Here is a 24,569-nt window from a genome sequence, read left to right as displayed (position 1 = left end):
TGTCTGAAGGACTCTCAGGCTCTCTACATGTGCTTTCTCCAGCAGCCGTTTATTAACCACAGTGTTTAAGAGAGCTGAAGCTCTTAGCTTTACGATGATGACTTTTGAACTTCTTCTTTGACAAACTCAACTGCTTCTGGAACACGAACAGAGGGTTCCAGGTCATGAGCCTTTCCCGTCAGAGAGGAAAGGGCCCCATGGGGACACCCGGCCGCAGAGACAGGCCAGCTCTCTGTGGCCATTCTCCTCTGCTGCTGGCCTCCCGGCACCCCCGCGTCCCCAACTTCCTTGAGCCCGGCTTTGCTCTGCTCAGCTATCACGGATGATGGCACTGGCGATGGCAAAGGGAAATAAGTCCTTCCCTCAGCCGGAAGCAGCCCCCACATGTCAGGGCAGAGCGGCCCTGGCTCCTGTTTTACTTACAAACTGTTAGCTTGGCACTTTGTTGGCAAGAACAAGGTTCTTTAAAAAAAATTTTTTTAAGGAAATGGAAAGCTATCCCCAGAGGAAGCTGCTGCCACACCAGCAGCCCCGGAGGTGACACTCACCTTCCCACGCTTGTGAACTAGTGCCTGGGCCACTTCCATCTCTTCTCTGTCCCCAGGGCCCTTCCCTGGTGTGAGCCTCGGCTTCCCGTCCTCATCTTCTGTCAAAAAGTCACTGGTGCTGTCGCCAGGCTCAGTCCTTCCCAGGTCCTTTCTGGTGAACAACTCGGCTGGAAGGCATGGAGGGACGGGCAATTTCAGCTTAGCTTCACCGTCTGCACAGGGCTGAGCAGGGGGCGGCAGGCCAGGGCCCAGGACTCGAGGTGGGACAGACGGAGGCATAAACCAGACAGCCAGGACCCAAATCTGCAGGAAGGGGGGTGGGGGGGCAGTCCCACTTACGCGGGTACAGGTCTGTCATGCTGTCATCACTGTCACTGGCAGCTGCATCGTCCTCGCTGGATGCAGGTTCCCAGAAGGCTTCTCTTGAGTGAGGTGGCCCAGTGCCGTCCATCTGGGCTTCCCTCCTCCTTCTCTTGTGCAGGAGGCAGGCGGGCACATATTCCACACCCTGCTTCTGACACTTTTCATCTGGAAGACAGACCAGCACACTGCCTGGTTCTGTGCCTGCCCCTGTCCTCCAGTGCGGGGCTACGCAGGAGTGGGGCCTTGAGCACTGAACCCCCCAAACCCTTGCCTGGCCTCAGGAGCCCCAGGGAGGGTGGCTGGGCCCCCACACCGAAGCCACAAGGTCCCATGTAGAGGACTCGGGGAGGCCAGGAGCTCAGTGTGGCAGATCCAGATTGAGCTGAGATGAGGAGCAGGGTGGCACCGACCAGCCTGGCTTCTGAACCCTGCCCTGTGTGGGCATGGCTCCTGTCCATGCAGCCCCCTCAGAGAGGAGGGAGGGGACTGGGCCCCCTGGTCTCTGATGTCTGCTTCTGCCCTCCTCCAAGGACATATCCTCTGCCTTACCTCTGCCCCACAGGGCCTTGTGGCCACTGGGCTCTGCACCCGGGTCTCCTCTCTGCACTCCTAGCCGCTGGTCCTATGAACCACATACCCCAACATAGGATGACTCTAGCCTGTGGGGAAACCCAGGCCCCCCTTCCCGCCCACACCAAGCAGCCCTCAGGCTCTGCACCTGCATAGGATGCCTGCTTCTCAGCTATCCACAACATCCCTCACTACTGTCCTGAGGTGAAGACTGTGCCTCGTTTCTTCCTGGGAGAAACCCCGCCTTCAGAGTTCTCTTCCTTATCCTGTCTCTGTGTCTGTCCCCAAAGCCCCTGGTCGTCCCAGCACTCCTAAAACCTCTGCCCCCGACCCCTCCACCTGGCTCCTCACCCTTCTGGACTCCTTTGTGCTCAGACCCAGCCCCATCCCTTCTTCCTTCGCTCCGTGTTGGTGATGTGCACCCTCCGAGCACTGGCCCGACTTCAATAGCCACCGTCCCCCGACATAGGTTGAAAGGAACACTTCATTTCCTCAGGGGATCTCTTATCCAGATGCCACTTTCCAAACCGCAGATCTTGAGCCAGGAATTGAGGAATCCAGGTGACTTCTAACCTCACTCCCTCACCTACTGATTCTAGCCACAGACAGTTCTGCCTGTCCACATCTTCCCTGCCCACACTGGTGGTGCCACAGCCCTGCTTCAGTCCTTTCAATGCATCTCCACCTCCCGTGGTCCAGGCCATGGCCTCCAAGACCCCCTGTGGTCGTCTCCACCTCCCTTGCTGACTGACCTCCCCTTGCATGGTGGCATGGAGGCCATCCTTCAGGAGCTCCGGCAGCCAAGGGTTCTTCTGACCTTGGCTGAATCCCTGCCTCTACTCCCCACGGACAGCCCTCGGCACCCGTCCTTCACAGCACGTAGCAGTCACCAGCCTGCAGCGACCTCGGGGCCCACCGCCTGCTTTATCCCCACCTCCAGCCCCATGCCTCTCCTGGGCTGGGCCCAGGGTACCACCAGCGGCTGCCAGTGGGTGACTGAGACGCTGCTGCTGCCTTCCAAGGGCGCTTGTCCTGGAGGAGAGAGCAGGCCGTGTCCACCCACGGCTACTTACATTCACACAGGGCTCTCTGGTACCGCTGGCCCTGGGTGTGCCTCAGCACATGCTCTGGGGACTTGTTGATGTGCCGCAGGGTGAGTTTGCAGAACAGCTGGTGCCTGGGGGACAGGGACAGTCATGAGGATCTCAGCCAGCCTGACAGCAAAGGTCTAGGATGGGGCCTGGGCAGCAGGGCGGTCCCCTCTGCAGTCGAGGTGGGCAAGCACCGGTCCGCCGGGCTGTGACCTCCCGCGGTTGGCCTGGAACCCAGGCCTGGCCAGCCTCAGCAGCCCGCCCCTGCTCCAGGGGATGCGGGGAAGACTCGGCGGCCCGCCCGGCCGAGCGCGAAGCGGCAGCCACCACCGCCCTCTTCCTTTCAGCCCCTGTCCGCAAACAGCGGCGGCTACACCAAAGTCCTCGCTAAGTATGTGAAACTGGCCCCACTCAGAACCTGAAGGGGCAGACCTCGGCCCCACGAGAAGCAAACAGGCCGCAGGGAGGGGCCCAGCCTCCCCGCGCTGTCGGCTGTCGGCTGTCGGCTGTCGTCGGTAACACACGCCGGTGGGCACGTCCCCCTCGGAGCCCCGCCCGCAGCGGCCCCGCGCACGTACGGGTTCTTGGTGCTGGGCACGATGTGCGGCTCGAACTCCGCGTAGTCGAAGGCCGGGGCGGCGCGGACCAGCCGCCGGTATTTCTTGCCGCGGGTGTAGACCTCGAGCTCCGGCAGACGGCAGGGCAGCTCGTGGCCGGTGAGGACGCACTTGACCTGCGGGCAGGAGGGCGGGCGAGGGGGTCAGGGGGGCCCGGGGCGGCCGCGCGGCGCGGCGCGGCGCCTCCCCCCGGGCCCGCGGACCTTGTGCGCGCCGGGCTCCAGCCGCAGACTCGGGTGCTGGCGCAGGAAGGCGCGCACGTCGGCCGGAGGCTCGCCCATGGCTCAGTCCCGGAGGCGGGCGCCGCTCGCACCGCGTGGACCGTGGGCCGGGGGCGGGGCTCGGCGGTGCCCCGGAAGCAGATGCCTCGCGGCCCGGAAGTGCCGGCGGGCGATGGCGGCGGCGGGGCGGTGGCTGGGGCTGCGGGCGGCGGCGGCGGCGGCGGCGGCGGCGGGGCGGGTGAGCGGCGCGGGCGCGTCGGGCGGGCTGGGGGCCAGCGTCCCGGCTTGGGGAGCTCAGCCTGTGTCCCGGTCTCCGCAGGGCCCGCCCCGCGCGGTCAGGAGGAGCGTCCTTGCGGTCCCCCTGCGCCCAGGTGAGAGGACTGGCTCGCGGGTGCCCCGGGCGACCGGGAAGAGCCGGCCCCGCTCCCGTCCTCCGCTCTGTCCCGGGGCCGCGGCCTTGAGGGGAGCTCGGAGCTGCCCCCTTCCAGCGCCTGATGGGGTTTGAAGGCCGGGAGCCTGGGACCCGCGGCCTGCGGGCTGCGCGAGCACCGACAGCCGGGAGCGGGGCGCCGCGCGAGGGGGAAGGGTGCTCGTCAGCCCGCTGCAGCCTTTTTTTTTTTTTTTTTTTTTAACCTTCCACAAAGCCCGTGTTACTGCCTTGAGACTCACACTCCGACAACTAAAATACGCTTTCTGAGTACGTTGTTCCAGCTTTAGGCTTATGAGCAGTGGAAAGGAAGGTGTTCGAGCGCTGCGCGCCGTGAGCCGCTATCCCGGGTTTTCACGGTTCTGTCTCTGCGCGGGTGCGTCTTAGTGCGATGGAGTACATCGCAGAGTATTGTTGTGTAAAAGGCGCAGGTGGTTACGGGGGTTACCCGGGGTCACAGCTGGTGGCACAGCAGGACTAAGCCCCAGGCCGTGTTTATTCAGTCAGTAAACAACACCGAGTGTGCAGCGTGTGACCCCAGTTTAGAAGCTGGGCTGGACGCAGGTGTCACTGGTTGGCTCCTGGCCACAGGCTGTGGCCTGTTTACTGTCTGGCAGTAGTAGTGGCGTCTCCTTGAGGGATTGGCTGCTCCCGTTCTATTTGTCAAGGGTTTCTGACCCTGGGCCTGTGGTGTTGAACTTCCCAGGGTTGGCCTGGAGGCCAAGCAGGTGTGGCAGTTCTGCAGCTGAAGCACCTGCCACAGAAGCCCAAGAAGACTCCTTCCTCCAGTGGTTCCTGCTTCTCATTCCTGTGACAGCCTTTGGCCTGGGGACATGGCAGGTAAAGCCTGACTTCTAGCTCTGGCGGCTCTGAACTTTTGCCCTTGCTGCCATCTGCTCGGGTTTGTACTGTTCCCACAGGTCCAGCGTCGAAAGTGGAAGCTGCAGCTGATAGCAGAGCTGGAGTCTCGAGTTATGGCTGAGCCCATCCCTCTGCCAGCAGAGTGAGTGTGCAGCTGCCCACCTGCAACTGGTCTCACTTGGTCAGCAGTGGGGGCCTGGCTTCTGCTTGTAGTCCTGACCCTCACATGGGAGCCCCTAAAACAAGTTACCTTACTGGGTGTCCTGACAAACTTAGAAAAATATCTTTGATCCTGGATTTTACTTTTTTTTTTTTTTTTTGAGATGCATTGTACCTGAGGCATCCCCCACAGTGCTGATGGACCCCCTATAGCAGTGACTCTTACCTGATGGGTGAAGGAGGGCAGAGTGTACCCTCATGTCATGTCTTAACATCAGAGCATTATCTTGAAAGAGTGCTGCAAATGATTCTACAGTGTCTACCCCTCGTTTCAATGCACTCTCTTGGAGCAACAGTCCACAGAGCTTCCCATTCAGGGGAGCAGACGTGTGTGCTGTATTTGTAATAGTGTGCAGGCCTGGAAGGGTTTGAATGTCCTGCCAAAACTTGCTTCGCCTCAGCCTCACTTCTCCCCACTCCCATGTAGCCCAATGGAACTGAAAAATCTGGAGTACAGGCCAGTGAAGGTCAGGGGGCACTTCGACCACTCCAAGGAGCTGTACATGATGCCTCGGACCATGGTGGACCCAGCCAGGGAGGCCCGGGAGGCCGGCCGTCTCTCTTCCTCGCCTGAGAGTGGTGCCTATGTCATTACCCCCTTTCACTGCACTGACCTGGGGTGAGTGGGACATGCAGGGATGAAGCAACCTTGGGGAAATCTGAGACCCAGAAGTTTCAGTTTCCTTAAGAGTTTGGAATTAGTACTTGACTTCGCTAAGCCCATTCATTTCAGTTCTTCCTGAATCATTCATCTGCATGAAACTCTGAAGCAAATGAAATTGGCCACCTTGGCCAACACACTAAATGGTCATAGTGCAGTACGAGGTGGGGGCTCGTGTGAGGACTGAGGGAAGGGAAAGGAAAGGAACCAAACTCTCACTCGGGTGGAATCAGGGAAGGGTTCCCAGGTGCCCACTTGGGCCACAAATGGAGTCAGGAGGGGGAGGGCAGTCCAGGGAAACGACCTGTCCAGCAAGGGGGCACTGTGAGCTCAGCCAGAGCAATTTCCTGGCTTCAGGTGTGGGAGGGTCTCTGCAACCCCACAGGCAGGTCCAGAAGGCAGCTGCTCTTCACAGAGAAGCTGCTATCTGAAACCTTGCTGTTGCAGTGGCTGAGGCACAGGGAAGTGGAGATGGGGGGCGGGGGGCACACCTGCATGAGAAAGGAAGACCTTCCCAGTGATGTACCTGCAGGCTAGCCTTGTCTTAAACCATCTCAGACACCATCCTTGTTCTCATAGGGATGACCAGCGATAATCTTTATTCAAAGATCCTTTCCTGCCCTGAAAGCATACTTCTGTTTATTCCAGAGTCACCATCCTGGTCAACAGAGGGTTTGTCCCCAGGAAGAAAGTGAATCCTGATACACGGCAGAGAGGCCAGGTGAGGAGCCTGAACCTTCCCTTGTAAGCAGGGCTGTCTAGAAACCGCCAGCCCTGGAGAACAGTCTTGGTTTCCTTTGTAGGTCGAGGGAGAAGTGGACGTAGTTGGGATGGTGAGGCTGACAGAAACCAGGAAGCCCTTCGTCCCAGAGAACAACCCAGAAAGGAACCACTGGCATTACCGGGACCTGGAGGCAATGGCCAGGCTCACCGGCGCAGACCCCATCTTCATCGATGCAGACTTCCGTACGTTGTGAGCGGCCTGCCTTCCTTTCAGCCCTGGACATGGCTGTTACTTCCTGCTGCCTGCATTTTAGCGTGTGGGAGGAGTGTCTGGTGGGCACTAAGGAAAGGAGGCCACAGGGTCTAGTTACAGGTCCAAGGCCTCACTGAATTTGACAGCTAGAAAGAGCTCTGGAAGGCCCCATAGAGACAGCTGACCAAACTGCCCTAGGGATTGTGGACACTAAATCCACTGTCTTTGCAGAGAGCACAGTCCCCGGGGGACCCATTGGAGGGCAAACGCGAGTCACGCTGAGGAATGAACACATGCAGTACATCCTCACCTGGTAAGTCCCCGCCTCTGGCTGCTCCCTCCTCTTCCCCTTCTAAACTCTTGACTGCTCATCTCTTCAACCCAAGGTATGGCCTCTGTGCAGCTACATCCTACCTATGGTTTAAGAAATTCCTACGTCGGACTCCTGGTGTATGATCTACTGAAGTAGCTCCGCTCCTCTCCTGAATAATCACTAAGTCACAGATTTCTTTTTATATGATTTATGTGGGTTAGGTATGAGCGGTATGAATAAATCCATACAGTACACATGCCGTGCCTGCCTTTTCTACCTATGCAGCAATCTGTGATCATAATCAGTGGGTTCAAGTACCATGTACCAATGTGTGGGTGAGCTGCTTGTTCAGAACCATTGCCCCCCCCCCCCCACATAGCATGTCTTCTTCCCCTAACTCCCGCCCTGCACCAAATACAAATCCTGGATTTTAAACAACTCTAACTTACCGTAACAAGATCAAGTATATTCAACCCCAAATACCCACTGACACTCACTGAAAGAGAACCTTTTATTACTTTTATGTACAGAAAATTCAACAGCGTCCACTTAGCCCAGCTTGGTGGCCAGTTCTTTAGCCTTTGCTTTTTCCAGCTTGGCGATGCGAGCCACTGACTTCGGACCCAGGACGTTGCCTCCCCAGTGGCGGCGGATCTGCAAAGACAGAGGGGTCAGCATCGGCCGTCGAGGCTCCCACTACGCTAGCTCATGCAATCTCCTACTGGAGTGCTTAGGAGGGCAGTCAGCCCCAGTCCTCTCACCAATGACTTACCTCATCGTATCTGTCATTGTAATTGGTCCTGATGGCTTCTACCAGCTTAGCCAGAGCTCCCTTGTCTTCCCTAAAAAGGCAGGGGTTAGGGGAAAATCTGGGTCATTAGCTTCTCTTCTCAGTTACCTTCCAAAAACCAGGGAGGATTTGCTGACCCAACAAGCCCTTTGCCTCAGATACAGTATGACCACATGGCTGGTTCAGGTGAAGAAATTCGTAACCATCATTGGCAAAGATTTAGATAGACACACTCCTTTAGAAAAGTATGATGTTTGATCTTTAGGGTAAAATCCTAAAGGAATTAAAGGAACTGGGTGTGTGTGTGGGGGGTCCCTGACCTCCACTGGCTGTTGGGAGTTTGGAGCCATCTTGCATACTTACGAGTTAACCTGTGTGAAGGCGACAGTGGTGCAGGTCTTCCTGTGGACCAGACGCCCCAGCCTGGCCTTCCCCTTGATAATGCAGTAAGGAACCCCCATCTTACGACACAGGGCAGGCAGGAAGACAACCAGCTGGAAGACAGAGTTAGCTCTAGAGTGTATTTTGACCAAAACGGTAATTTAAAACCTAACTCTGTAACAAGTGCTGAGGATTAAACTCCTGGATATACACTTCAAGGTTTAATTCAGTAAGAAATCCACATCATTGTAATGGCTATCACGCGGATCCCTCGTCAGTACCGTCCTCCATAGAAAGCAGTCACCCCACCTTGGCCCAACATGCCAGACAACATTCAGCTTTAGCCTTCCTGATACCAACATAAAGACCCAACCTAGGCTCGATAGTGGATACTTCGACGTACCTCAATGGGATCCACATCGTGGGCTATCACTACCAGCTGAGCCTTCTTGTTTTCCACCAAGGTGGTGACAGTGTTAACCCCTAGGACACAGAACCCATTAGCCTGAGCAGTCCGTGGGGGCTGCTCTGTTCACAAAAGCCATCCTACTACTCTGGGCCCGGCTGTGACTCAGGGTTAAAAAGCTCGATTTTACTCTTCACAGAGATTCCAGGTGAAGAAATTCCTGCATCATTGTCAACAGCCGGCCCCACCACTCACCCGTGGAGAAGGGGCCCACTCACCAGCTCGAAGGACAGGCGGCCTCTTAGTGGGGACATCCCCTTTGCCCGCAGCTTTCTTCTCGGCCCGGGCCAACAGCCTCTGCTTCTTCTCCTGCTTGGTCTCTGGTCTGTACTTGTGGGCCAGCTTAAGCAGTTGTGTAGCTGGAAAAATCACGGTTTAGGTTTGTGTTTTAGGCTCTGGTCTGTGCCACCTGACCTCACGCTAGGCCACTGTCTGTAGTGATCCCTTCAGCGGCACCACCTCCTACCCTCACATCCCATGAGCTAGAGGTTTCCTAAGTTATGATAACCCAACGTACTCGAAAATGCCCACCGCCCCCCAAACATCTGCGGGTCCAGCCGTGTCACCACCCCGTCCAGGAGGTTTTGTCCACAGCAGCTCACCTGTTTGGCGGTCCAAGGCCTGGGTGAACTGGTTGATGGCCGGAGGCACCTTGAGACGTTTATACAGGATGGCCCTCTGGCGCTGCAGCCGGATGTAGCGCGGCCACTTGACAAAGCGGGTGAGGTCCCTCTTGGGCTGGATGTCCTGTCCTGAGGGGAGGGCAACACGGGTCGGGGCGGCTCAAGCTCCGGCGGCGCTGCCGGTAGGGCCCCCCGAGGACGCGGGTGCATCAGCGATCTTGGTGGTTTCAAGCGTCATCACCATCTCTCGGATAGCAAATATTCCTTCACATCATCTGCACGCACACCGGGGAGCGCCGCGCCCCGCCCCGCCCCGGCGGAGGGACGGGCTCCCACCCCTCCGCTGCTCTCCAGGCGGCCGCCTCCCGCCCCGGCCGCACTCACCGATGCCGAAGTTCTTAGGCCTCTTCTCGAACAGGGGGTTGACCACCTTCTTGGCCTCCTGCTTCTTCACCACGGCAGGGGCCGGGGCCACCTTCTTCCCCTTCGCCTTCTTCCCTTTCGGCTGGGCGAGAAGGGAGGGACCCAGTCAGCCCTGGCCCGCGCCTCGCCGTGCGGGGCCCCGCGCAGGCTGCCAGCCGTCAGGCGCTCAACACCTCGACGTGAGCCCGGCAGCCGCGGCCGCCCCGGACTCGGAAGCGCGCGCGCCCGAGGAGCCCCGCATTGCGCGCTGCGCTCCCGCCCGGCCCTCGCCCGCACTCCCGGAGGCAGCCGTCGGGGTTACACACGGCCCAGCGCCTCCCTGCCAGGCCCCGGGGGGCTCCCCTAGCGCCCGGCGGTGGAGGGACCCCCGCACGGCCACGCCCCGAGGAGGATGGCGGCGGATAGAAGCCGGACTCGGCGCCGACACAATGAAAGCCGAGACCACTCACCATCTTGGCTTGCCGGAGAAGAGAGAAAGAAAAGGGAATTGTGGGCGATATGTAGGCGACCTTGGAGATCGCGAGAACTGGAGCCCGCGCGGGATTTCGGATTTAAAGCGACAGGACCGCTCTCGCCTACCCACTCACGCCGCCCCCGCAGGAGGCGGCGCCTAGCGCGGTAGCCGCGGCCGGTCTGAGCCGGCGGGAAGCCGGGACTTCCGGGGAGGGGCGCGCGCTCGTGCGCCTCCCGCCTCCCGCCTGCGTCCCGCCGGGCCACCCCGGGCTCCGCGGAGTAGGTGGGGACGTCGGCGCGTCGGGGCGGGGTCGCCGTCTCCTCTCGGGTGTGAGCCTCCCTGCCCCGCTGCCTAGTGGCTCCCAGGCCGCGAGCTGGGTGGGTCGGCGGGGCGCGGGCGCGGGCGCGGGCGCGGGGTCAGCCTGTGCGGAGCGAGCGGGCCCCGGGGCGGCGCGGGTGGGCGTCTGCGGGCCTCCGGCCGACGCTCGCTGGCCCAGGGCGCCGGCCCGTGCGTGTGCCCACGGCCGCACGGTGTGCTGGCCGGGACGGGGCTCCCCGAGACCGAGTCTCTGCTGAGGCGGGGGCACGGAGGGCGGCGGCTGGGGGTGGCTCCGCTCACGCCGGACTCCGGCCCGCAGGTGCCGCCCAGGCCCGGCCATGGCCCAGCAGAGAGCCCTGCCGCAGAGCAAGGAGACGCTGCTGCAGTCCTACAACAAGCGGCTCAAGGACGACGTCAAGTCCATCATGGACAACTTCACCGAGATCATCAAGACCGCCAAGGTAGGGGCGGGTGGGCCGGCTCCCGCCCTTCCGAGACAGGATGGGATGGGGTGAGTGCGTGCCGGCGGTGCGGAGCAGCAGTGAGCGACGCGGCCAGGGCCTTGCTCCCCCCACCCCGCGGCAACAGGTCACCCGGGGACCGAACCAGCCGGTTGGTTACCCGCTGCGGTGAGATGGCCAGGCTTCCATGTGCCGCACCACCTACCAGCCGCATGGACCTCGGGGGGAGTGGACTCCGTGCCTTGGTTTCCCTGCATCCTAAGGCCCTTCTGGTGACTGGGTGACTTTGTGTAAAGTGGTTACCTGCGGCCTGATGCGGGCCAAGGCGCCTTTTGCCCAAGGGCCATCAGGGAGAAAAGCTGGGAAGGCCCCTCCAGGTGTCTGGGTGGGGTCGGGCCAACCTGCGGGGCTGCACCAGGCAGACCTGCGGGGCTGCGCTGCACCAGGTGCGGGTGGATCTTGAGCCGCTGTAGACCTCAGAAGGCCGGGTAGCACCGTGATGAAGAAAGCTAGCCTGTATTAAGCGTGTGTTCACCGTGCTCTGTTGTGAGGGCTAGGACTAGCGTATATTATGCGTTTAACCTTCACAGGAGCTCTGTGGGGCAGGCACTTCTTGTCTCCGTGTTTAAAAGTGGAAACTAAGGCTCAGACTTAGTAATTCGCCAAGGTCATTCTGCGAATAGCCAGCAGAGCCAGGATTTGAACCCAGGAAGTCCAACTCCTCACTTTAAAGTGCCCTGCCCCCAGCCCAGCCTGGCAAGGCCCCCTGTGGAAGCCCTGTCCCCATGGACAGGCTGGATGGAGCCTGAATAGCCTGCACTTTGGACGAGACAGGCCAGGCAGTGCTTCTGGTTCCTCCGTTTACTGTCGGAAATGCCTTGAGTGCACCCTCTGTGCTGTCCCTAACTCAGGTTTGCACCCTGGAAACCCAGGACGGCACTCCAGGCTTCTGCGACAAACCCGTGAGATAGGTAACGACGGTCAAGCGCTGACTATGGTGCCCAGCACCCTGGAGGAACTTGGTAGATGGTTGCTTAAAAGAGATACAACGAGCCTTCCTGCATTCAGTAATTTATCGAGCGTCTGAGTTAGTGACCTGGTTTGATACTGAACAGGGCTCTAAAAGAGACCTAGACCTCCTTGGCTGTGGCACCGCAGTCAGGGTACATGGACACCCATCTTTCTGGTGAAGGTGCCCCTTAGCTCCTAAGGACAGAACTAGTAGGCACGAGGCTGAAGGCTGTCCAAGGTCTGGCCAACAGGGCCTGGCAGAGAAGGCAAAGGGGATGAGAGGCAGCGGGTGTGGGTGTGCTGCAGCCGCCCAGTGACCTGCGGGCTGGGGCACCTGCCAATTCTGGGCTTTTTTGTTCGCCCTTCAGATCGAGGACGAGACGCAAGTGTCGAGAGCCACTCAGGGCGAGCAGGATAATTACGAGATGCACGTTCGAGCTGCCAACATCGTGAGTCACTAGGTGGGGGGCACAGCCCCAGCTGTGCAAGCCTCATGGTCCCACTGGGGCTTCCTGGGTGGGGGGCAAACTACTTCTCAGGAGACTCTTCCCAGGCGGGGGGCTGCCTGGCAGCTGTGCAAGGGGTGGCAGACTGTCGCTGCATCCATCACGGAGAGTGCTGTGCACTGGTTGGAAAGAGGTTGATCCTGTCTTGCTGACCAGAAGGCTCCCGGAGATTCATTGTGAGAGCAAAAGCACATTGCCGAACAAAACACGATGTGGGTTTTAATCCGTTCTGAGGTCACAGAACAGGCATGTCAGCCAAATGTTGTCATAGATTAATGCCCACAGGTGAAGATGCATAGGAGAGAAGCCCTGGAGATATCCTGCCCACCTGGCTTGCACACTGCCCCCAGGAAGCGCAGGGGCAGGAGTTCAGCAGGACAGTAGTTTTATCTTGGGGTTTGAGGCTTTGAGAAGCAGGCCATGTACCTGCATAACCTGAAATGGGAGGTCAGCGCCTCGTGGAGCAGCAGCCAGTGTGAGGGGAGGGACTGGGGAGCGTGTCATGCCGTCAGGGCCGTGCCATGGACCCTGTCCCCCGTGGCTCACTTTCAGTTCTTATTTCCTACAATGACCCCGTCATCGCTGTAGTCCCACTTTACAGACAAGGAAATGGAGGCAGGGCCGCTTGTGGCTCCCCACCCACGTCTGCCCTGGTTCTGATGGCCGCAGGTCCGAGCCGGTGAGTCCCTGATGAAGCTGGTGTCTGACCTCAAGCAGTTCCTCATCCTCAATGACTTCCCATCGGTGAATGAGGCCATCGACCAGCGCAACCAGCAGCTGCGAGCCCTGCAGGAGGAATGTGACCGGAAGCTCATCGCCCTGCGGGACGAGATCTCCATCGACCTGTACGAGCTGGAGGAGGAGTATTACTCGTCCAGGTACAGATAGGGCTGGACCCTGCGCAGAGCACACCTGTGGGCCCGGGCCCGGCCTGCAGCCCCGAAGGCCCTGTTTTTGCAAACCCTTCCTGGTCGTGGCAGCACAGACGCCTGCTCTGGTTTCAGAGCAGAGCTCGTGGTCAGAGTGATTGATGGACAATTTACACCGACTACCAGGCCCGGGGCAGCGGGATGAAAATCACAGAACTTCAGGGGATGGGTGGGCTGAGCCCAAGAAGGGAGCGCAGAGCCAGCATCCCTCCCGGCTGGGGCTGCTGACTGTCTCACTCAGGGCCTGTGTGCTTTTCTTAGCTTTTTATCAAGATTTAAACATTCCAGCCAGGCCTGGGCTAGCTTCTCTTGGCAGCCCGGGTTCGTGTCCAGGATGTGCAGGACACTAGTTGTTGCCTAGGGATATAGTTCCAACTGGGTATCACCAAACCTTCAGTGTATGTCAGGGCCCACATTGCAGCGGTGGGGGCAAGGGGGATCCAGAGCAGAGGATGGCTTCGAAAGCTGGGCCTGGAGTGCCTGCACTACTGAGTTCCTGTTCAGTTCAGCCTGGTTCGCAAACCAGAGCCTTCCTACACATTAGGCCCATGCCGGGCCCCAGGGGTAGCGGCAAGACCTGTCTCCCCAGCCCACGTGCACCACTTTGAATCCTGAAACTGGAGTTGTATGATCTCAAGGAGTCCAGAGGAATCAGAGTCCAGGTGTGATTTACATGCGGGAACAGGCTGGAGACCAGGAGGCCTTGCACCTCTGTCCCCAAGTCAAGTCTCAATTCACACAGAGTCAGTGACCCGCGTGCCCTTGCTCAGACAAACCTGTTCCTCCTGTGGTGGCTTTCAGATGCTCCTTTCTGCCCCACGGAGACCAGCTGCCCCAGGCTGGTCTGTGGTCTGGGCCTTGGTTTCCCTGCCCTGTACTCAATACCAGCCCTCACTGTCCCTGGCTTTCTTGGCCTCTGTGGGAAGGGACAGTGCCACTTTCCAACTGGAGTGGTTCTAGACCTTTCAGAAATTCTGGGGCCACCCTTGGTGCCTGGTGCCTATCAGCTCAGTAGACATGCGGAAGCACCTCACGCACACCAGGCCTTCAGAGAAGGGCCCTGGGTGGGTCCCTGGGGGTGGGGGTTGGGGGGTGTCTGTGTCGCCAGGGACATGGCTCACAGCCCCACTGCATTTTGCAGAGTACCCTCACGTCCCTGTGTTTGTTTCCTGCTGCCTCCAGGGCTGGGCTTGTGTACTAAGTGGTTACGGACAACATTTCAGCCCTGCCTCTTGATGTTGCGGCCTGGGTTAGGGGTGGCCTGAGGGACCTGCCGAAAGTCACTTGGACAGGACTGCAGGGAACCCAGGGGCCCAAGTGCCAGGCTTCCCACGTCCTGCCCTGTCGGTCTCTGGTTCATTCAAAGGGGTTCCTTGCTGCCCCCGGTGCCTCGGGAGGCTGAGTTCCTCCCTAATGGTAAAGACCTGTGTAAGGCCAGGGCTCAGCTGAGTCACAGCTGGCAGGCTGTGTGCTCCTCCGCGAAAGCCCCCGACACAGACTGCCATGCCCTGCATGCCCGTGTCCACGCTCGCCTGCTCTCTGCTCACGACTTGCTCTTTCTCTGTCTCTTGCCCTCTGCTCTCCTTGGGATGCCACTCTGGGCCCAAAGTGCTGAGGGCAGGAGCAAAGGAGGGAGTGAGGGGTGGGGTAGGATGAGGGGCAGGTCAGATAGGTGTGGGACCTCTGTGCTCTAGCCACCCCTTGATGGCCCTAGTGAGCCACGCCCATCACCTGCATCCTCACCCAGGTTCCTCCCATGCCCAGGGAGGCCAACACTGCCGACCCCATGTTAGAGGTGGGGAGACTGAGTTCAAGGGGACTCTGAGCCTGCTGGAGGCCACACAGCTGGTCCAGTGGTGCAGAAGGGAATGCCAGGGCTTCTGGTTCTGTCACCCCATTCAGGCAGAGTCCCTGCTGGCCAGAGAATCCAAAAAGAAGACCGGGTCTGCTCTTGGGATCTTTGCGAAGTATAGTGACTGTGGAGAGACCCTAGCGAGCTCTGGACACTGGTGTCCGGGGCCTGCAAGAGCATCTGGAGCCGGGGTGGGAGGTGGCGGCTCGGTGGGCTCAGCCCTGTGGCCCCCAGTGGGGGAGCACTCCTGGCTGGTCAGCGGGAGGAGACTGCTGGGAGGATCACACAGCCTGCTGGTGGCTGGTCCTGGAAGGGCCTCCCCTTGAGGACCCTGAAGCAAGGGCAGCCCCACCTACCCACCCGCAGCCAGGCCAACCCAGAGGAGGGGAAGGCAAGTTTGGGGTGTGGTCTCTTTCCTTAACTCTGCTTCTATCTTGCTTCCCCTGCCCCTGCCCCCGCCCTGCCTGCTCCTGTCTCTCCCTGGGTTTCTGGTGGTGGAAAAGCTCAAGTCTTTGCGAAGCTAATGACCTGCCTCTGTGCGAAGCGTACTGGAGGCTGGACCCGGACACAGACTCTGCGGATGGCCTCTCGGCCCCCGTGCTGGCGTCCCCGGAGCCCAGCGCTGGCCCCCTACAGGCTGCAGCCCCTGTCCACTCCCATGCCAGTGGCCCTGGGCCCACGGAGCACGCCTGAGCTTCCCAGGGCTCCCCTCCCCACGCCCCTAGGTTCTTAAGGCTGGTGACCCCTTCAGCCTTGCCTCCCTTTGGGGAGCCGTGGTGGCCTGCCTCCTTGGGGACTTTGCCCAGGGACAGCCCCCTGCCAGGAGTGTTGGGGAGGATGAGTCCCCCCAGGGCCGTTGCCAAGGTGGCCCACCACCCTAAGTGGTCACCTCTGTTCACAGCCCTCCTGGCCTGCTGGGCAGAAGCTTCCTGGCCAGTGTGTCCTGGGAGGCCCTAGTAGTGGGGCAGGAGGATGTCCTGCTGTTTTAAAAGCTGCAGTTGGTGCTCTGAGTGGACAGTATTAGCCAACTCCAGACTCCCTGTCTAGGGCAGGCCTCCCATGCAAAGCCCCACCTGCTGCCTTGTCCCAAGGGTCCCTACACAAGCGGACTGTCCCTGTGGGGGCTGTGACAGGGAGAGGGATGGTGCCCTTCTCACAGAAGCTAGGACAGGGACCTTCTAATTCTGCCGTATATGTTCTGGTACCTTTGTGATGAGACCGTTGAATAAAAGCAGCACTGCCCTTTTGTGTTGGTTGGCTCTTTGTTCCTAGTCCTGGGTCTCTTGGACCACCCTTGGTTTCCTAGTGACTGTCGGGAGAGCAGCTTTCAGGCTCAGCCTGGACAGCCTTGGGCTCCAGGGAAGCCTGTCCTCCCCCCTCCCCCCCATAGGGGCTCTGGGTGAGCAGGGACTTGGCCAGTTTGGGGTTGTGGCTGCATTGCCATTGCCTAGAACTGCCTGGGATCTAGGTCTTGAATATCTGGCAAGTGAAAAACTGCCTCTCCTTCACATTAAAAGATCCAGGTGCCTGTACCCATGGTCCCAGCAAGCCCTCACTGCCCCTGGAGTCCCCTGCACTATTGGGAGGAGTGGCTGCAGGCTGGGAAGGGGTTGAAGTGTTGTGTCTGCAGTCACCCAGCTGGGAGATGAAGCAGCAGAAGTCAGGACTCGACCCACAGGGGGTGCTAGGCCAGGTGCTGCAGTGCCAACACCAGCAGAACTGGGACTTCAACCCTGTGCCATCACTGGCATGCCTTCTCTCAGTGGCTATGTGGGGGAGGGGGGGACAGCCCACAATCCAGCTTCAAGGGCAGGGAGGGACACAAGCTGAGTTATGTTGGGTCCCACAGATTCCCCCACCCCCTATAGCCAGGCAGAGGCATCCCACAGGTGGGAACATGGAACCCGGCCCTGGCTCTGGTTTTCTGGGACGGCCTGGGGAAGTTGTTTTTCCGTCGAGAAAACAGGTGATCTCTTTCCGACAAACCTTAATTGCTGCTAACAAATTAAAAGGAAATGCAACCAGTGGAAGCCCTTGTGAGGAAAAGGCTGGAAGGACTGGACCAAACCTGATGGCGTTTCTACTGTTTTCAATTTCTAAACACCTGAGGGGCAAGATCTCTGGACCATTGGTGTGACGCTCTCCTGGGCTCGGGATACTGTTCCCATTGGAAAATGAAACGGTTTTCCTCATCCTAAAGCAAGGTAGCTCTTTGCCACCTCCTCCTCTCCAGCCCATGTCCCTGGAAGCAGAACCCACTGGACTCATGGACCATTTTCAACTCTCCCTTGAGCCTGCTTCCGGCAGGTTTGGTCTCCAGGACTCTGGCCGAGCTACATGTATTAAGGTACCCAGTGGCCTCCATGTTGCTAAACCATGAGTGGTCCTCAGTCATACCCTTTGTATCCCGTGTTTTATTCTGAGACCATCCAAACCCCTGGCGAAGGCATAAAGGTTGCATAAAGAACACCCACAGAGACACTTTCCTGGATTCATCTTTTGCATCTTTACTTGCTCTCACTTCTAAAAACCACCTGAACGTCAGCCGCATGCCTCATAACACCTCACCTCTAAATACCTGCCAGCTTGCCTAAGACCAACATTCTTCATGGCCCGATGTCAGCATCAGGCCCAAAATGACTAATTGCTCCATAATATCCTCTAGGATCATGACACATTCTAACTTACCCAGTTCTCCAGCTGTTTTCTTTTATACTTATTTTTATTTTGCATTGCATTTACTTATTATTTCTTATAGTCTCTTGAAATCTAGAACAGGATCAAGGTGGTGGTCTGGGCTGGGACTAGATACAGTTCCAGATATACTTTTGGGGTTTCATTTTTATTTAAAAATAAAATTTTATTTTATAAAAAGACTTATTCACTCATTTTAGAGAGAGAGGGAGAGAGAGAGAGAGACTGCATGAGCAGGGGGAGGGGCAGAGAGAGGAAGCTGAGTTCTCCCTGAGCAGGTAGCCTGATGTGGGATTAGATCTTCGGACCCCGATCATGATCTGAGCCGAAACTAAAAATCAGACGCCCCCTGCATATACTTTTAAGGGAGAGCCAACAGGATTTGCTCAAGGACTAGATGTGGGGAATGAGAGGAGGAGGCAAGGTGGCTCCAGGTCTGACCTGTGTGCCTCCAAGCATATGGCGGCCTTAACTGACACATGGGAGGCAGTGGCAGGAGGCCCGGGGGGGGGGGGGGGGGGGCGGGGCGGCGGCGGAGACCTCTCTTCTCTACATACCTATGGAGATGCGTGGAGTTCAGGGGAATCATCAGCACCAGGTCACGGGCCCTGAAAGGGGTCACTGCACTGAGTTGACAGAAAAAGCAAATGAGGCTCAAAGAGGAGAGAGGGGGGAAGGAGGAAGGCCTGTCCTTTGGGGTCCCTGGAGTCCTCTGGGAACGGGATTTCAGGGAGGAGGTAGGATCAGCTGGTTAGACCCTCCAGGCAACTCTCACAGAAGACGCAACTTAATAAGGGCCATAAATCTAGACTTGCTCCTGGAACTCCACTGTTCCCTCCCTGCGGTGCGGCAGTTCTGCTGGCACGTGTCACCCCGTCCAGCAAAGACCTCAGCAAAGCCTCAAGGGCCTCCCTGGAGGTGGTGACGCAGTACGGGGAAGCCTGCCTTGTGGTGCGGGCCAGAGTCGCCCTGAAAGAGGGCCGGCATTCCTGTACCTTCCCGCATCCCGGTCCCTCGGCGCCCCTGGCTTTGGCGGTTGAAACTGGCAGCGCCGGAGAGGGCGCGCTCTGGCCCAGGGGTTTGCTCCAGAGGTCGGGCTGGGGCACCGGAGCCGTGCGGGAAGGCAGGGGCCACCCTCTCCGCCAAGCGTCACCCACAGCGGAGGCTAGGCCGCGAAGTCAGGCCGGGGCTTCAGGTAAGACCTCCCCGCAACCCTGTAACCCAGACCCGAGCCCCCGCCCCCCCCCCACGAACGTCGCGGTCTCCGAGGCGACCTCGAAAGGCTCCGAAGGTGTCGGGGCCCGTCACCGCCACGCAGCGGGGCGCCGGCGCGCGGGGCCCGCCCGACCCTCGGGGCGCTGCAGGGAGGGCGCGGGCAGCGCCGGGGCACGGACGGGGGTCGCCCGGCGCCCCCCAGCCTTTCCCCTGAGCACTCTCCGACTCGCCCTGGCCGTGCCGCGCTCAGCACGCGGCCGCACCCTGGCGCTCCGCTGCCGACACCGGCGCGCGGCCCCCTACGAGCCGACACGCCCTCGCCGGATTCCGCGGGACCCGAGCCCCCGGAAGCGCCGCCGGCCGTCCCGGCGCCGCCACGTCCCGAGCGCCGACGGCGTACGCGGCACCGCGCGGAGCGCGGCGGGCAGGGGCGGGACCCCCAGCTCCCTCCCACAATGCTTTGCGCCTGGCCCCGCGCGCCTCTTCCGGCGGAGCCAGGCCGGACTAGTCGAGCACCACGCGCCGGCGGCTCGGCGCTCGGCCGGCGGTGCCTGCGCACGCGCGGCTTCCCGCGCGGCCGGAGGGGCGAGGGCGGCGCGGTACCCTGGTCGCGTCCCCGGACCCGCCGGCATGTCTTCGCTGCTCGCCAAGGACGCCTACCTGCAGGGCCTGGCCAGGAAAATCTGCTCCCAGCCCAGCCTGGAGCCGCAGAAGCGCACGTCCGGTAACGCGCAGCCCGCGGTCGCGGTCGGGCCTGGGAGGGCTTCGGGGGGCGGGGGCTACCCCGGCTGCGGCAGCGCGGACGCCCCCCCCCCCGCCCCGCAGCCTCCTGCTTAGGGGCACAGACGAGGGACGGTGAGAGTTGCCGCGGACTGCTCCCCGGCCGGCAGCTCCTGCGGGGCTCGAGGAGGGGGCCCCGTGAGCGGGCAGCGGTGGGAGAAGCGGGGAACACGGTGCCTCCTGCGGGGACGGGGGTGCTTGCGGGGCAGGGGCAGGGCCAGGGGCAGGGCTGGCGGGGAGGCCGGCCCACGAGCAGGTGGGACGGAAGCTGCCCCCCGGGGCTGGGGCGTGTGGGTGCTGCCTGGGCGGGAGGGGGGCGCGGGGGGCAGCGGCGGAGAGAGGACGGACTCCTGTTCTCACGCAAAAAGCGAACGTAATCCGTAGACGGAGTTCGGAGTTCGAAAATTAAGCGAGTTATTTAAGCAGTTGGTAACCATTTAGGTTTGTGTTTTTCCTACAAGCGTGTCTTACGTTTGAAAATGCTTTTTGTGTACTCGTTTGCGTCCTTAAACATAAATGTTACTTAACCTGTTAGAACGAAAGCTCGTGTCATTCTTTTTTTATGGGCGCACAGCACTTTGTCAGGTAGCAGTGCCTTACGCTGCTCTTGTAGGTGGGTATTTAGGTTTTCTTGGGTTTGCCTAGTTTTTCCCTCAGAAAACGTTGTAATAAAAATCCCAGAGGCCACGGCTTCATGCACACCACGGATGGATTCTCACAAGCAGACTGCTGGGTCATGTGGATGTTGATTTTTCAGGGTTTTGATATGTGTGGCCGGTCTTCTAGGGTTTGTGGGTCTGAGCTCTATGGATAAGGGTCTCTGGGTCCTCCTTCCTGATTCATTCTCAGCCTATTCTGGGGATTCGAGCTTTTACGAGATTTTTTTTTTTTTTTTGCCAGTTAAACGGGTCACAAAACTTGGGACAGCAACCCTTTCTAATTTTGTATTTCAGCCAGTAAACCTCGAAGCTCTGAAGCTGCTGGGCCCCCCAAGAAGAAGAGGAAGACGGCGCAGAAGAAATCCCAGAGGCGGGAGGAGAAGGCTGTGGAGCCTAAGTCCCAGGCCCTGGAGGAGAAGTCTCCCCCAGCTTCCAGGGCTGGAAAGCCAGCAGTAGCCAAGGAGGACGACGCCTTCAGCTCCACGGGATCCCCAGCAGGTGGGGATGTCGGGCAGGGCCAGCTGAGATCAGGTGAAAATGTGGTCCTCGCAATCATAAGAAAACACTGTGCCAGGCACACTAGGGTAGCTTGAGATTTCCCAGAGAGTGAGCTTTCCAGGGACAGACCCCAGGGGCTCTGAGGGTGGATGGTTCCAGGCCATTTGGCAACTGGGTCTGGTGAGGGGCAAGGTCATGTCCCCCTGAGGACCTGGAGCAGTTTTCCCCGAGGAACCTCATTGCCTGCACATGTCTCAAGGGAATTCGTGAGAGCTGACCTGTGGGGAGATGTAGGGAAACCCAGGTTGCAGAAGTTGGAAGAAATGAGAGATGGGTTTGGCTTGCCCCATAGGAAGTGCCTTGTCATACCACACGGGGGTGTTCTGTTCTGGTGGCTGTCCTGGGGGCCAGTCCAGCTTGAAGAGGTGGAGTAGAACTTACTGAAGCTGCCCTGCAGGTCTATGAGTGGCCACCTGGTGGTGGTAGTGGTGGGAGGTTCAGGCTTTGAAGCTGGGCCTTAGGTAGAGGAACAGGAGGCAAGGAGGGGGTGTCTTCTCAGCTGTCGATTTTCTTCCTTGTAGATGCCCTGGTTACAGAGCCTGACTCTCTCTTTGCCTTGGAGGTTGTGCGACAGCGGCTACATGAAAAAATTCAGGAGGCCCGGCATCAGGTGACCCGGGAGGCCTCTGGGTTGTGGGGAGCAGTGTGGTTTATTAGGGTGGTTTCCCTGCTCTGTTTGGAGGAGAAGGTGCCTTGCTGCTCTCTGTGGGGTTTGTTCCCAGCTCGGCCAGCCATTAGTGGGGCTGGTGGGAGAGGCCTCAGCTGCCACTGCCACCCCTGTAGTGGGTCCTGCGAGGGCCTTAGCAGCTTCGATCAGCAGGAGATAAGGTGTGGTTTGCAGCATCTCACGGGGGCGTCTGTTCCCAGGTTTACCCACCTTGTATGATCTGTGCTGAGCTGCAGATTCCTTGTGCCCTTGGAGAGAGGCTCAGCCTCCTCTCCCTGGGAAGTGGGAAGCTCCCTTTGCTGAACACCCCACCGGGCAGCCCTTGGGTCCCCAGAAGTGTCATGACAGCCTTGTGAGGTAGGCGAGGGCCGGAGAGAAGACCTCCACGGGGAGCACAGACCTGAACCAGCCTGGGCCTTTTCTGCTAGTGGTGTAGTCCTCCTGGTCAGCCATCACCTGCCTTTTCCCAGGGGATGTCCCCTGAGCCTCTGACTGTGTGGGGATGGTCCCCTACCTTCTTTGTGTGCTGCCATGGGCCAAGCTAGGAGGTCGTTCCCAAGGGGTAGTCCAGGCTCCAGGCCTGGCCTTCCTACACACAGGTCTGGGTCACCTTGGTCCAGGGTTTTCTTGTTTGCCTCCAGAAGAAAAGGCCATCAGTGAGAGAGCAGAGGTCAGACATGTCACTAGCAGAACGCTGCTGTGGTCAGCACGGGCACTGAGTCATTCTGACCTGATGCTACATTCCAGTTGGTGGCCTTTGCTAAGCTTGTGCTTTTCATCTATAGAATGATGCAGGATATGTCATCTGTTGGAGCTTTAGGAAGTTACAGTCGCTATGCTGCTAAAGTGTCCTAGTGTGATGTAAGTCCCTAGGAACTGGAAGCTCTGGTTCTTATTTGTGGGTCCCTTGCATTCTGGGCAATAGATGGTTTCACAGGCAAGCACTGAAGTCAGTGGGCACTATGTCCTGCACAGCAATCTCCTACCTGCTTTTCTGCCCTGATTCCTCATCCCAGATTCTGGGGCCCCAAGTTGGGAGGACCTTAGGCTTGAGTTCTTCCTTTCCTCTCCAGGGCCGCGCCACGGAGCTGTCTCCTGCCGCCTTGGAGAAGAGACGGCGGAGGAAACAGGAGCGGGACCGGAAAAAGAGAAAGCGAAAGGAGCTGAGGGCAAAGGAGAAGGTGGCACAGGCTGCAGAGGTTGCTGAGCCGTCCCATGAGCCCCACGAGCCACCCCCTGAGGAGGCACAGTCAGGGCTGCTCTTCAACAAGGTGAGGGGCATGGGGACTCTGGCTTTCCCCCAGCTGGCCATGTGGTTCTAGCCTGTGGTTGCCCATCTGCAAAGTGGAGTGGCAGCAGTGCCTGCCCACAGGGGTGCTCGGGAACATTCATGGGAAAGGTTCTGAAAAGCTGTAATTCACTGGGGTTGCAACCCTTGCTCCTGAGGTGGAGGTGACTGAGGAGCAAGCCAGCAGCAAGGCCCAGCGCCGGAAGGAGAAGAGGCAGAAGCTGAAGGGGAACCTGACGCCGCTGACGGGCAAGAACTACCGGCAGCTGCTGGAGCGCCTTCAGGCACGGCAGGCTCGGCTGGACGAGCTGCGGGACCAGGACGAAGGGAAGGCTCGGGAGCTTGAAAGTAAGATGAAGTGGACCAACCTGCTGTACAAGGCCGAGGGCGTGCGCATCCGAGACAATGAGCACCTGCTGCAGGAGGCCCTGAAGCGCAAGGAGAAGCGGCGCGCCCAGCGCAAGCGCAAGTGGGAGAAGCGTACCGCCCACGTGGTGGAGAAGATGCAGCGACGGCAGGATAAGCGGCGGCAGAACCTGCGCAAGAAAAAGGCGGCCCGGGCCGAGCAGCGCCTGGAGAAGGCCCACAGGAAGGGCCGCATCCTTCCCCAGGACCTGGAGCGGGCTGGCCTGGCGTGAGGGCCTGCAGCCCGGGTACCCAGACCACGCCCCTGACCTGGGACTGCCCTCCCACATCCTGGGACACTGAGCAGGAGCTCCGTCGGCTCACCTTGCCAGTGGGTTCTCAGGGCTCAGCTCGTATGTGTTAAAGAAGGAGTGCTGCTGAGAATGGAGGCCTGGATCCTCCAGAGCCCGGAAAGCTGTGACTGGGCCCGGGGTCCAGCCTTCTCTTAGGAGGTTGTAAAGCTCCCCGGATGTTTGCAGGGTGAGGGATGAGTGGAGGCTCCGAGGGCTCTGGGGGGCATGTCACTGGCCCTTCTTCCCCACCATGTTGGCATAAGCTGGGAAAGAATGGCCTTTGGAACTGCCCATGTCAGTCCAAAACTCACCTGGAAGGGAGGAAACTCAGAACTGCTGTACCCTGAGGCAGAGGTGGAATGGGCCTCATGGGACTGGCAGAGGGTGGAGCTGACCTTGGCTGAGACTGGGAGGGAATCATCCTGAGCTGACTTGTAAGAGGAGCAAGAATTAGAGCTTAAGGTAAACATGTGCATGAAAAATGTTCAGGTGCCTACTGGGTTGGGGGTGGGGGTTGCCTGAGGGACTCAGGCCTGACTCCTGGTTTTGGCTCAGGTCCTGATCTCAGGATCCTCAGATCGAGCCCCATGTCCGGCTCTATCCTCAGTCTGGAATCTGTTTGAAATTCTCTTACTCTCCCTCTTGCTTTTCCTGCTCTTGCTGTCTCTCATTTTAAAATAAATACATTTTCTGGGAGGGGGAAGTTGTCTCCTGGAAGATGGGCACAGTATACGCTACGCTGGGAGGAAGGGAGAGGTGGGGTGGGTGGGAGGGTGTCAGTCCAGGAGAAGGCAGGAGATGAGGAGGGATAGAAGCTAGGACTCAGCGAGGCTATGGAAGATGCCCAGTGAGGTGGTGGAAATCCACGCATACCTGCCAGCAGCAAAACCACTGCAGACGTACAAGACCGGCAGGGGGCTGGTGTGGAT

The 24,569-nt window shown here is 59.3% G+C and overlaps 5 protein-coding genes and 4 non-coding genes across 15 annotated transcripts; 3 read left to right on the top strand and 6 right to left on the bottom strand.

Moving 5' to 3' along the window:
• Positions 1–30: 30 nt before the first annotated feature.
• On the bottom strand, positions 31–3,522 carry SURF2 (surfeit 2). Its single transcript, XM_055324062.1, has 6 exons — positions 3,393–3,522; positions 3,151–3,305; positions 2,555–2,658; positions 888–1,076; positions 549–715; positions 31–136 (listed from the first exon to the last, which is right to left on the bottom strand). The coding sequence occupies exons 1-6, from the start codon at positions 3,468–3,470 to the stop codon at positions 53–55; spliced, it is 777 nt and encodes a 258-aa protein (XP_055180037.1). The 5' UTR covers positions 3,471–3,522; the 3' UTR covers positions 31–52.
• Positions 3,523–4,083: 561 nt separating this feature from the next.
• On the top strand, positions 4,084–7,121 carry LOC129510035 (surfeit locus protein 1). 4 transcript variants are annotated; one of them, XM_055325932.1, is made up of 8 exons: positions 4,084–4,213; positions 4,544–4,677; positions 4,758–4,840; positions 5,345–5,536; positions 6,227–6,299; positions 6,382–6,544; positions 6,786–6,867; positions 6,958–7,121. In XM_055325932.1, the coding sequence occupies exons 1-8, from the start codon at positions 4,132–4,134 to the stop codon at positions 6,977–6,979; spliced, it is 831 nt and encodes a 276-aa protein (XP_055181907.1). In that variant the 5' UTR covers positions 4,084–4,131; the 3' UTR covers positions 6,980–7,121. The 4 variants fall into 4 exon arrangements, with proteins under 4 accessions (XP_055181907.1, XP_055181905.1, XP_055181909.1 ...); XM_055325930.1 differs by having other exon boundaries at positions 6,941–7,121; XM_055325934.1 differs by having other exon boundaries at positions 6,382–6,551.
• A 243-nt stretch (positions 7,122–7,364) lies between these two features.
• On the bottom strand, positions 7,365–10,111 carry RPL7A (ribosomal protein L7a). The gene is made up of 8 exons (XM_055325939.1): positions 10,000–10,111; positions 9,512–9,632; positions 9,107–9,256; positions 8,723–8,863; positions 8,442–8,521; positions 8,021–8,151; positions 7,640–7,709; positions 7,365–7,521 (listed from the first exon to the last, which is right to left on the bottom strand). Exons 1-8 carry the CDS (start codon positions 10,000–10,002, stop codon positions 7,417–7,419), a joined length of 801 nt encoding a protein of 266 aa, XP_055181914.1. The 5' UTR covers positions 10,003–10,111; the 3' UTR covers positions 7,365–7,416.
• Positions 7,806–7,872, bottom strand: LOC129518257 (small nucleolar RNA SNORD36). Its single transcript, XR_008666155.1, has one exon. It is a non-coding gene; the product is annotated as a small nucleolar RNA SNORD36 (small nucleolar RNA).
• Positions 8,221–8,290, bottom strand: LOC129518261 (small nucleolar RNA SNORD36). Its single transcript, XR_008666156.1, has one exon. It is a non-coding gene; the product is annotated as a small nucleolar RNA SNORD36 (small nucleolar RNA).
• On the bottom strand, positions 8,605–8,678 carry LOC129518254 (small nucleolar RNA SNORD36). Its single transcript, XR_008666154.1, has one exon. It is a non-coding gene; the product is annotated as a small nucleolar RNA SNORD36 (small nucleolar RNA).
• Positions 9,333–9,407, bottom strand: LOC129518264 (small nucleolar RNA SNORD24). Its single transcript, XR_008666157.1, has one exon. It is a non-coding gene; the product is annotated as a small nucleolar RNA SNORD24 (small nucleolar RNA).
• A 111-nt stretch (positions 10,112–10,222) lies between the features above and the next one.
• Positions 10,223–16,327, top strand: MED22 (mediator complex subunit 22). Of its 3 annotated transcripts, none has more exons than XM_055325963.1 (5): positions 10,223–10,286; positions 10,642–10,783; positions 12,163–12,243; positions 12,970–13,178; positions 15,585–16,327. In XM_055325963.1, the coding sequence occupies exons 2-5, from the start codon at positions 10,661–10,663 to the stop codon at positions 15,772–15,774; spliced, it is 603 nt and encodes a 200-aa protein (XP_055181938.1). In that variant the 5' UTR covers positions 10,223–10,286; positions 10,642–10,660; the 3' UTR covers positions 15,775–16,327. The 3 variants fall into 3 exon arrangements, with proteins under 3 accessions (XP_055181938.1, XP_055181922.1, XP_055181932.1); XM_055325947.1 differs by having other exon boundaries at positions 10,237–10,381; XM_055325957.1 differs by having other exon boundaries at positions 10,248–10,333.
• Positions 16,328–19,533: 3,206 nt separating this feature from the next.
• On the top strand, positions 19,534–24,336 carry SURF6 (surfeit 6). 2 transcript variants are annotated; one of them, XM_055300500.1, is made up of 5 exons: positions 19,534–19,714; positions 20,724–20,960; positions 21,509–21,597; positions 22,728–22,925; positions 23,101–24,336. In XM_055300500.1, the coding sequence occupies exons 1-5, from the start codon at positions 19,621–19,623 to the stop codon at positions 23,578–23,580; spliced, it is 1,098 nt and encodes a 365-aa protein (XP_055156475.1). In that variant the 5' UTR covers positions 19,534–19,620; the 3' UTR covers positions 23,581–24,336. The 2 variants fall into 2 exon arrangements, with proteins under 2 accessions (XP_055156475.1, XP_055156559.1); XM_055300584.1 differs by having other exon boundaries at positions 19,535–19,714; positions 20,724–20,927.
• Positions 24,337–24,569: the final 233 nt, after the last annotated feature.

The sequence above is a fragment of the Nyctereutes procyonoides genome, unplaced genomic scaffold (genome assembly GCF_905146905.1).
Source record: "Nyctereutes procyonoides isolate TBG_1078 unplaced genomic scaffold, NYPRO_anot_genome, whole genome shotgun sequence".
NCBI classification, from domain to species: domain Eukaryota; kingdom Metazoa; phylum Chordata; class Mammalia; order Carnivora; family Canidae; genus Nyctereutes; species Nyctereutes procyonoides.
This window is presented reverse-complemented; position numbering and strand designations above follow the sequence as displayed.